At 42.8% G+C, this 11,027-nt stretch overlaps 1 protein-coding gene across 2 annotated transcripts in view; it reads left to right on the top strand.

Moving 5' to 3' along the window:
• The first annotated feature begins 1,459 nt into the window (after positions 1-1,459).
• The window catches only part of C15H8orf34 (chromosome 15 C8orf34 homolog), a 122,218-nt gene continuing 112,650 nt past the window's right edge, over positions 1,460-11,027 (top strand). For both annotated transcript variants that reach the window (XM_024126957.3, XM_024126956.3), the window contains exon 1: positions 1,460-1,795. In XM_024126957.3, coding sequence (XP_023982725.1) covers positions 1,460-1,795 — 336 coding nt within the window. The remainder of the gene's footprint in view (positions 1,796-11,027) is intronic.

Genomic DNA, 11,027 nt, shown 5'->3' with positions numbered 1-11,027 from the left:
AAACAAAAATACAGATGAAAAAACACTGGGACTTCCCTGGTGGCGCAGTGGTTAAGAATCCGCCTGCCAATGCAGGGGACACGGGTCTCAGCCCGGGGCCGGGAAGATCCCACATGCCGCGGAGCAGCTAAGCCCGTGCGCCACAACTACTGAGCCTGCGCTCTAGAGCCCGTGCTCCGCAACCTACAACGAAGAGTAGCCCTTTCTCGCCACAACTAGAGAAAGCCTGCGCACAGCAATGAAGACCCAATGCAGCCAAGATAAATAAATAAATTTATCAAAAAAAAGAAAGAAAAAACACTGACACCAATAAAGATATTATGAATTACAGAAATCCAGAAAGTGGCGAAAGAAAAGGAAATCTACACTGTTGCAGTCTGCTTTAGGATAACTGCTCCCTTCATTCTAACTTTCATTTTTACTAATATAAATCTTTTAATTTTGATAGCACATCTTGGTTAGGAGACAGGGAACTCGACATTGGAGGCCTCAATGATTGTTTTTTTTTTTTTTTTTTTTTTTCCACAAGAAAGAGCTTGTGAAGGAACCTCTGCTGTCTGGAGATCTTCCCTCGGAAACTGCTGCATAATAAAAGTTACTGGCTAAATTTGAGGAGCTCAGGAAGCATCTATAGGAAACATCGTTAAGTGCACTAGCGTAGTCTTTGAGATGTAGCTATAGATATATAGCCATAATTATGTGTGGGTTGTAATCCACATAATTTTATGAGGATTAGGAAGGCAAACTGGGAGGGAGGGCTGACTCGCTTCCATCTCTTCTTCCTGGCAAAACTAAAGGTTTGCCCCAGCCTCTGGGCGTCTGCACCTTGGGAGTTTCCAGCTGAATTCTCAGCCCGTCGACTTGCTCCAAGCCAAGCCAGACCGCCTGAAGGAAGGCAACTTCATGTTCGTGGCAGACCCTCAGACTCAAGCACCTTCTCACGACTCTCCCCATCTCGGACCCTGAGCTAGCGGGGGCAGCGCAGGAGGTGCGAGGAGAGGCTCTGAAGGGGCGGTGGGGACGACCCCCTTTCGAACTGCCTTTGTAGCTGCCAAGGAGTAGCCAACAAGCGCCAGATTTATGTGCACTTTGAAAGAAGCACCTTCACCATTGGCTTTCGGAGCGGCGCTGTCGCTAGGGAGCAGCGGGCAGGGCGAGCAGAGACTGGGGAGAAGCCCGGGCGGGTGTTCCCGTAACCTGGGAGAGCGGGCACCCACCGTCGGCGAGGACACGCACGCACACGCACGCTCCCCGCGAGTTCGAGCCCCGCAGCCCCGGCCCGCCCGAGGGCGCCCCTCGGCGCCGTTCTAGGCAGAGCCGCGCCTCCCGGCTCGCCTCCCGCCCCCTGATTCCCGCCGCTGCAGCCCAGAGAGAAAGGAACCTGGAACCTCTGCTCCAGGTGCCCCCGCGCGGGCGCGGCGGAGAGCCGTGGGGCTGCGGGAGAAGGAGAGCGCGATGAATGAGTGCTCCCCTCGCCTCCGAGTTGTCTGAGTTGGCGGCGCCGCGCCCCGGCTTCCGGCTCTCGGCGCCCCACGCGCTCGCGGCTCCAGCGGCTGCAGCCCACGTCCGCGCCGGGAGCCGAGCTCGCCGCGCCGCGCCGCGCCAGGGGAGCCCGGGCTCCCGAGCTCCTGTCCCGGCCCCGGTCCAGGGGAAAGCAGGGGTGTCCCCGGGCAGAGGCGCACGGCCGCGCGGTCTCCCGCACTCTCCGCGGCCCATCGGTCTCTCCATGGCCTCTCATCAGCAATCCCGGATCCAGGCTTACCTGGAGAAGAACAAGATCGGTCCCCTGTTTGAGGTAAGGCGCTGCGGGTGCGGGCGGTCCCGTTTGTCTTTTGGGGGTTCAGGACACCCCTGAGGGAAGGAGGGAGACAGAAGAGATGCGCGGGAGGGGCGCCCCTGTGGCCCCAGTTCTCTCTCTCTGTCCGGGCCAGGTGTCCTGGAACGCGGCCGCGCGGGCGCTTCTTCGGTTACCTGGGCGCGGACAGGTAAGCTCTGGAGGGACAAGCCTTATCCTGGCAGGGCAAGTTTGAGGTGTCTGACTGTCCTGCACCTTGCAACCACATACACGGGGCCCGGACAGGCTGAGACAGACGGATGCACACGCTCAGCCTTACACACGCTCACTTTCTTCCTGGAATTCACACTGTCTTGCGCGTTTTTCCCCAAATGTAGGCAGTAGTAGAACCCGTAAAAGGTGGAGGAAGTGCTTAGCAATGGGATGGAATAAGGTTACCTGGGAGAAAACTGAACTGGTAGGAAGTAGGCTTCGGTAGGTGCGGGCGTGTGGAATGAAATTGTCAAGCTGAGGCGCTGACATTGGTCTCTGGATGAAAGGAGAATCCTTTGCCTTGCGGCCCCCCTACCTGTGTTAGGGGGAGAGAGGGGGCAGAGAAAGGTTCGGGGAAAGCACACGCGTATTCATGGGAAGGAGACAGCTCTGAGCTGTTTTCTCTCGTCATCAAAGAATTGATGACAAAAATACAGTAGGAGAATGGAAAACCGGGAGAACAGGAGAAGATGAGAACGGGGGACTGAAACCAGGTACTGGCAAAGCGTCCCTCCGGTTGCCAGGGCGCTGGGCAGCTGCAGAGGCCAGCGGGGAGGGACGCCCACGGCCCCCTCCTTTCCGGAACAACCGTCCAGCTGGGCACCGACCCGCTGCGAGAGGACGTGGGAGGGTCGAGATCCCCGCCCCCCCCCCAAAAAAAAAACCCGTTGTGGTCATACCTGGGGGTTTACATGACCGCGGTGTCTTAAGGCTGAAACGCGGCAGGAGGAAGAGATAGCAGAGGATGGAACACCTTCTCCAGGACTGAAGAGAGGAGAATGATAACTGCTGAGAAAATAAGACTGCGAATTAACGTCCCAGCACAAAAAGGGAGCGGACAAGGGTGTGATCATAACGGATTTCACATAACCAAAACTGGCAAAATCCCTTGTTTTTCTGACCAACTTTTAAGTTAACCATGTACTGTCTTGAGAGATATGACCATTTTTTCAACTGAAAATCACTGTTGTATAGTCATAAAGTCCTACAATATATGTAGGACTTGATTCTTGTTTTTGCGAAAAGTGTTAGCAAAGGCAGTCCATATGCAAAAGCAGAGTAGAATTGCTGGAGATACTAGAATTCCTTTCTTTGCCTTTAGTGTAAAGATTAGCGACTGTACACTGTATTTAAAGGAGAAATATAATAACCCTCTGTGGCACAGTGTGTTAATTGTATCAAAAGAAACATAAAATTAATACATTTAGAGGGTTTCTTCTCTAGAATATAAGTACGTTTTCCTAGGGAGAATAAACGAATTGTTTTTAATAGATGCTATACTCATTTGCCGACTTTTATAATTCCCAAGATTCTCTCCAAGTGACAGTAATAGAGTTTGGAATGTAGGTAAACTTTCTATATACATAATTAGGAAATAAATCCAACTTGGTTTTAAATGCTCACTTTTTCAAATGCTCACTAGATAGTTCCACTGCTGAATCTTAAGGGATGGCAGAATTGTTTCATAAAATCGTTAGACCTCCTCACTAAAAAACAAACAAGGACAAAAGTATATGCTTTGTATTTTATTCATTTTTGGGGGTAACATATTACATACATCCCCATTAGCTTGGATTGCAGTGATGAGTAGTTAATTTTTAAGGGTTGACGTGCACTTTAGATCATTAAAGGGGGAAAATGGATAAGTTCTCTTCTACTGATATCAAGTCCTTATGCAACAGATTTGATCATGAGAGAGCTTCGTTTTGAGAGTAGAATTACATGTACTTTACGAAACTGGAAAGTCTCCTCATACTTGAAAACCAGTGGAACTAGTGTAAAATGGACATATTGATCTATCATTCTCGTCAAAGCTCCCAGGCCTTTGGTCAATAGTTCTCATAAAAATTGCTTCAAGAGATCAGAAGAGGAGCCTAGGAACCTGCATTTAGTAAGAAGTAGCACAAATAATGGTCACATATTTAATTCCTGGGCCACATTGTAAGAAACAGTGACATAAGCTAAAATCTCCATTTACCAATTACAAATTGAAATAGGTGATACCAAGTTTCATTATCTGTGCTTTGTGGCGATTGTTTTTCGTGCTGAGGCACTGGCATTAGTGACATAGCTTTACTTTAGTTTTGAAAATATATAAGACCTGACAGTATGTTCCCTCTACAGATTTTGTTAGCTAGGTCTGTTTTAAGAAAACTCACTGAAGCGAGGCACTTTAAAGAGAGCACATGAATGTTATTTGAAATAGTAGCAAAGGTAACATATACTGGTATTGAGAATACTTATATCTCATTTTTTTTAAACCTGTACAGTTTACTTAGTTTAGTTTATCTCTTACTTAGTTTATTTATTTCTAACATTTTATCATTTGAGAAGCTTATAAAAGTGCTGCACACAGTATGGTGTTTCAAAAACTACTTTAGAGTGAAATTAATCTTGTGTCCAGGTGATTTAGAAGTATACATTTATACTACCTTTAACTATGTTTGAAGATATTGTGAGGCATTACAAAACCATGCCTAGAAATCGTTGCATTAGAGTCTTGGGTAATGATATTTTAATTAAGTAGTATGAAGCTATAAGGTGAAAATGGTAATCATGACTTAGATTCCACAAACTCTTTGAAATGTTTGTAAGATATAATACTTTTAGTGCTCTCATTGGCTTGCTCGGGGCAGGCAAGTAGTCAGGAGTCTGGCATCAATCTATAAGGAATGCTTGATGTTGCTACAATAAGTTAGAACTATAATCTTAATATAGATTTCACACATAGCTCCTCACTTACCTGGCAAGATGTGAAATGGTTTGGCTCCCACCAAAGTAGAATATTTTTGCAACATACGTAGGTAAGATGCATGGGGCAAACATAAGACTGATCTCAAAGCCTAGGGCTAGGCACCTAACAGTCAAAGAACTTGGTGCTCAGAAATTCTGTTGCTTATTAGGATCAAGCCATCTACTTTGTTTATACTGTAAGCAGTTTAACTTAATTCCCAGGAGGTTATATGATGTGAAACGTTGCAATAAATTCATTATTTTTAATGCAAAGAAGTACACAATTTTCAGTTTCTCTCATCTTGTTAAACAGAATAATTATTTGAATATTATGGGTTGGAATGGTGCTCAGGGCAGCCATATGTCTTGGTTTGGGCCTAGTCACACTCACAAGAGTGGGAAATCCTGCACCATATGATATCGCTTATATGTGGAATCTAAAAATTGATACAAATGAACTTATTTACAAAACAGAAACGGACCCACAGGCATAGAAAACAAATTTATGGTTACCAAAGGGGAAAGGGGGGGGAGGGATAAGTTAGGAGTTTGGGATTAACAGATACACACCACTATATATAAAATAGATAAACAACAAGTTATACCACAGGGAACTATACTTAATATCTTATAATAACCCATAATGGAAAAGAATCTGGAAAAGATTATATCTTGATAAATATATATGAATCACTTTGCTGTATACCTGAAACTAACACAACATTATAAATCAACTATACTTCAATCTTTAAAAAGCAGAATAATGCGGTCTTCATGCAATCTCCATAGAAGTTTTAAATCTCTGTCTATTGAAGATGTGGCAAACTAAGTTCACTGCATTTTCCCAAATGTGGTCTGACCCACTCCAAGTAGAATGGAATCACTTTACAACCTTCTGTGTTTAGTTCAAAGTACCTCTACTCACATAGTCTAAATTTGTGTTAACTGATTTGGCATATATGTTATGAGGTGGACTCATCAAATGCATGGTCAACCGTAGCAACCAGATTTTGTGTTCTAAATGATATTCCCCATTAAGTGGAACCAGGTATCCTTGGAGAAATGGTTAATCCAAGGCTTGGCACTGGGAAAGACAAGAGGAACCTGGAACATCTTATAACGCTAAAAAGTAAGGAAGTGGTCAAAGAATGATAGGAACATGTCCAAAGGACATAGAAGCCAGCTTGAAGAGGCTCCTATTAACTAAATCTGGAACAATTGAAGAAGCAAAATAAAGAATGATAGTAACATTATCTTACTGTATAAAATAGGAATATTTTATTCCACACATTCATGGGATACATGAATGTGTTCAATTTATAGGGAGAAGAGAAAGCTTTACCTTATCATAAGTACAATGCCAATTAATAAAACTGGAAGGGATGATGGAATTAGAAAATCACTACTTGGCAACCATCTTAGTAATAATTCGGCAAGAAACATTAATCAATGCTAAAACTAATGGGTGAAAGTTGGATGAGGAATGAGATGTTACATAATCTCTAGTATCTAGATGTTAATTATAAAGGGAAAAAAGTAACTCTGTAGTGAAGAAACCTGGCAGACACTACTTTACTCAAGTGTTGTGCGCCCTGTTAGGATGCATTTAAAACAACATGACATCGCTTCTGTAATATTCCTGCCCATCATGCATGACTTGAATTGAATAACGGGAAAATATCTGATAAACTTGATGGGGAAATTCTGCTTATCTGGAGTCTTAAAAAATGTTAAGATCATGAAGGTCAAGGGAGGTCTCAGACTGAAGAGACGTGACAAGTAAGTGCAAAATATGGTTCTACAGTTGATACTTTTGCGATGAAGGACATTTTTGGGAAAGTTGGCGAAACTTGAATGGGGTCTCTAGGTGTAGGGTATATGGCGTTCTTTGTGTTGTTCACATACTTTTTCTGTAAGTTTAAAATTATTTCAAAATTTTAAAAAATATTAAAAATAGAAAAGGACATCTAAGAAATGAATATTTACAAAATAATGCATCCATTGGGTTTCTTTAAACATTAAATTATGTGAGTGTAGTTAAGAATTGTTATCAATGATTTATACATGGCAACCAATGAATAATAAACTAAAATTCTGAGGAAAGAAAATTTACAATTCTGGTTAATTAAGCATATGCATTTTCCTCTACTCCCTCTCAAAATTTTATTGAAATATCAGCAAAAATATTAAAAAACTAAATGCATAAGAGTGCTGGAACACAAGAAAGGTTGCTGAGGCAGAGATACTGTTTCTGTTTGTTTATGAGTGGTGGCATCTCCTTTGCACCTACATATGATCAAGTGTCATAGAGTCAATGATATGTAGTGAAAATGTTTGCAGTTTCCTGGAAGGTACCTAAAATACATGGACTCACCTGGGACATCTTCTCATATGCCTGCCCTCCTTCCTGCTGTGTGGAATGCTTCTTTGTAATACCTCCCTCCTACCCTTCTTTACTTCTTCCACATCCCCAGGCAACCACTGATCTCCTTTTTGTCACTAAGGTTGGTTTTCCATTTCTAGAGTTTTGTATAAATAGAATCATACTCTATGCTTCTTTTGGGGGGGAAGGTGTATATCATTTTGTACTTGACATCATTATTTTGCAATTCGCCCATGTTGCATCATGTATCAGTAGTTTACTTCTTTTTATTGCTGAATTAGTATTTTGTATGGATTTATACTTTTGTTTCTCTTGGGGACCTGGAATAGGTTGGATGGATCATATAGTAGGTGTATGTTTAACTTTTTAAGATATTAGCCACTAGTTTTGAAGCTTGTACAATTTTACGTTCCTACCAACAGTGTGTGAGAGTTTCAGTTTTTCTCTATTCTCACCCAAACTTGATATCATCTGTCTTTTTAATAATAGCCGTTCTAACTGGTTTGTGTGGTATCTCATTGTGGTTTTAATTTGATTTTGCATTGTTGCCTCACTCTTACCCCCGATCTGAGGCCAATGTCAGTGGAGACCATGTGGGGAGCCTGGCCTCCTCCCACCCCTGACAGTAATAAGGCATTCCTCTCCCTCCCCATTGGAGTTGTGTCAGAAGAAGCCTAGAGAAGACTCAGGACTTGTGGTCCAGTGGTAACAAGGCCACCCCTGCCATGAAATCGGTGCCCAGACACATCGAAATTAAATTTCTGGGGAAGAAAGACAAGAAGAATCTTGAAAGCAGCCAGAGAAATGCAACATTATACCTATAGAGGAAAAAGCAATTAGAATGACACCAGATTTCTCATCAGCCCATGGAGGTCCAAGGGAAGTGGCACAATATTTTTCAAGTGCTGAAAAAAAAGAACCTAGGATTCCATTAGAGAAAATATCCTTCACAAATGAAAGGGGAATCAAGAGAATTTGTCACCAGCAGGCCGTCCCTAAAAGTATGGCTAAAGGAAGTTCTCTAAACAGAAAGGAAATGATGAGAGAAGAAGGAAGTTTAGAACATCAGGAAGGAAGAAAGAACATGGAGAGAGCAAAAATATGAGTAAATATAATACGTTTTCCTTCTCCTCTTGAATTTTCTAAATTATGTCATGATTGAAGCACAATTATAACAATGTCAGATGAGGTTCTAAAAGTATGTAGAGGAAGTACTTTGGAAAATTGTATTATAATCAAGGAAGGGTAAAGAGGTGCAAAGAAGGTAAGGTTTCTATACTTCACTTGAACTGGTAAAATGACAATACCTGTTGACTAATTGTATATGTATAATGTAATACCTAGAGCAAGCACTAAAAAAACTATACAAAAAGATGCCCTCAAAAACGATAGATAAATAAAAATGGAATTTTAAAAAATGTTCAGGTAACCCCCAGGAATAGGAAAAAGAAAAAAAAAAACAAACATGGCAGACTTTAGCCCTAATATGTCACTAATTCAATTAAATGCAATGGTCTAAGTATACCACTTAAAAGAGATTGTCAGAGTGGATTAAAAAACATGACCCAACTAAGAAACTCACTTCAAATACAAAGCTATAGGCAGGATAAAAGTAAAAGAATGGAAAAAATATTATGCAAACATCAAAAGAAAGCAGGAGTGTCTAAATGTCAGATAAAGTAGACTTTAGAGCATAGAAAATTATCAGAGACAGGAATTGTCATTTTGTAATAATAGAAGGGTCAACCCACCAAGAAAAAGAGCAGTCCTGAGTGTGGATGCACTGAGCAGCAGAGCTGCAAAATGTGTGAAGCAGAAACTGATAGAACTAAGAGAAATAGACAAATCTGTAATTATAGTTCAAGACTTCAAAACCCCTCTCTTGATAATTGAGAGAACAACTAGGCAGAAATTCAGAAACACCGTAGAAGAACTCAACAGCACATCCGACAACAGGGTCTAGTTGACATTTGTAGACCACTCCATGCAACAGTAGCAGAATGCACTTTCTTTTCAAGTGGCGTGGAATGCATACAGAGATAGACCATTCCCTGAACCACGAAACAATCCTCAGCTGAAAACATACAAGGTGTTTTCTCCATCACAGTGGGATGAAACTTGAAATCAGTAATAGAAGGAACACAGGAAGATTCCCAAAACACTGGGAAACTGTGCAACACACTTCTACATAATCTACTTGTCAAAGAAGAAATCACAAGGAAATAAAAACCCATCTAACAATGAAAAGGAAGGTATGTCAAAATTTATGAGACACAGCTCAAGCAGTACAGAGAGGGAATTTTACAGCACTAAAATGCATAGGATAAAAAAGTGGACTGGGACTTCCCTGGTGATCCAGTAGTTAAGTCTCCGTGCTTCCAATGCAGGAGCCACAGGTTCGATCCCTGGTCGGGGAAATAAGATCCCACATGCCGTGCAGTCAAAAAAAACTTAAAAAAGTGGACTGATGTGTGTGACTGGTCTGAATAGGGCCTCTGCTTTCTATACCATTCCTCTGTGCACTCCCAATAGTACAGGACAGTCTATCCAGAGGGAGAGAGGACCATTCCATAGTGAAGGATGTGTGAGCATCAGTAATCTGCAGACAATAGGAATCAGTTCATATATTATGTCATGTCTTGTATCTAGAAGTAGATATTAAATTTTTATTTATTTATTTATTTTGGCTGCATTGGGTCTTCACTGCTGCACGTTTCTCTAGTTGCGGTGAGGGGGGGGCTACTCTTCATTGCAGTGCGCGGGCTTCTCAGTGTGGTGGCTTCTCTTATTGTAGAGCACGGGGTCTAGGCCCACGGGCTTCAGTAGTTGTGGCTCGCGGGCTCTAGAGCGCAGGCTCAGTAGTTGTGACACACGGGCTTAGCTGCACCGAGGCATGTGGGATCCTCCCGGACCAGGGCTCAAAGCTGTGTCCCCTGCATTGGCAGGCGGATTCTTAACCACTGCACCACCAGGGAAGTCCCCAGGATTACTTTAGCTGTCAATCCCAAACCCAGTCCATTCCTGGCGGCGAGAATCAGACTGTCTTCTGAATAAAACTCCAGGAAGAATCTGTTTCCTTCCCCACAAAGGAAGAAGGTCTAATATAGTTTTCACATCCTTACAGGCAAATTAACCAAGCATGAAGTTTATCTCTGTCTATCTCTGCCTGCCCTCCTTCATGGCAACACTGGCTTAGATAACATTTATTGGAATATCATTTTAACCATTGTTGCAACTCTTGCTTTTCTTTCTGACTTTGCTCCTACTCTTTCCATTGCTGCAAATTCATCTGTTCTTTTTTTTATATACAGCAGGTTCTTATTAGTCATCCATTTTATACATATTAATGTCTACATGTCAATCCCAATCTCCCAATTCATCACACACACACACCCCCGCCACTTTCCCCCTTGGTGTCCATACGTTCCTTCTCTACATCTGTGTCTCTGTTTCTGCCCTGCAAACTGGTTCATCTGTACCAGTTTTCTAGGTTCCTGTGCTTCTTGGCCATCTGTATGTTTTCTTTGGAGAAATGTCTATTTAGGTCTTCTGACCATTTTTTTCTTTTTTAAAGAACATTTATTTATTTATTTATTTATTTATGGCTACGTTTGGTCTTCGTTGCTGCATGCGGGCTTTCTCTAGCTGCGGGGAGCCGGGGCTACTCTTCATTGTGGTGCGCCGGCTTCCACTGCAGTGGCTTCTCTTGCTGCGGAGCACGGGCTCTAGGTGCGTGGGCTTCCGGGCTTCCGTAGTTGTGGCTCGTGGGTTCTAGAGTGCAGATTCAGTAGTTGTGGCGCACCAGCTTATTTGCTCCGCGGCATGTGGGATCTTCCCGGGCCAGGGCTCGAAACTGTGTCCCCC

This window comes from Physeter macrocephalus, chromosome 15 (assembly GCF_002837175.3).
Source record: "Physeter macrocephalus isolate SW-GA chromosome 15, ASM283717v5, whole genome shotgun sequence".
NCBI classification, from domain to species: Eukaryota; Metazoa; Chordata; class Mammalia; order Artiodactyla; family Physeteridae; genus Physeter; species Physeter macrocephalus.
This window is presented reverse-complemented; position numbering and strand designations above follow the sequence as displayed.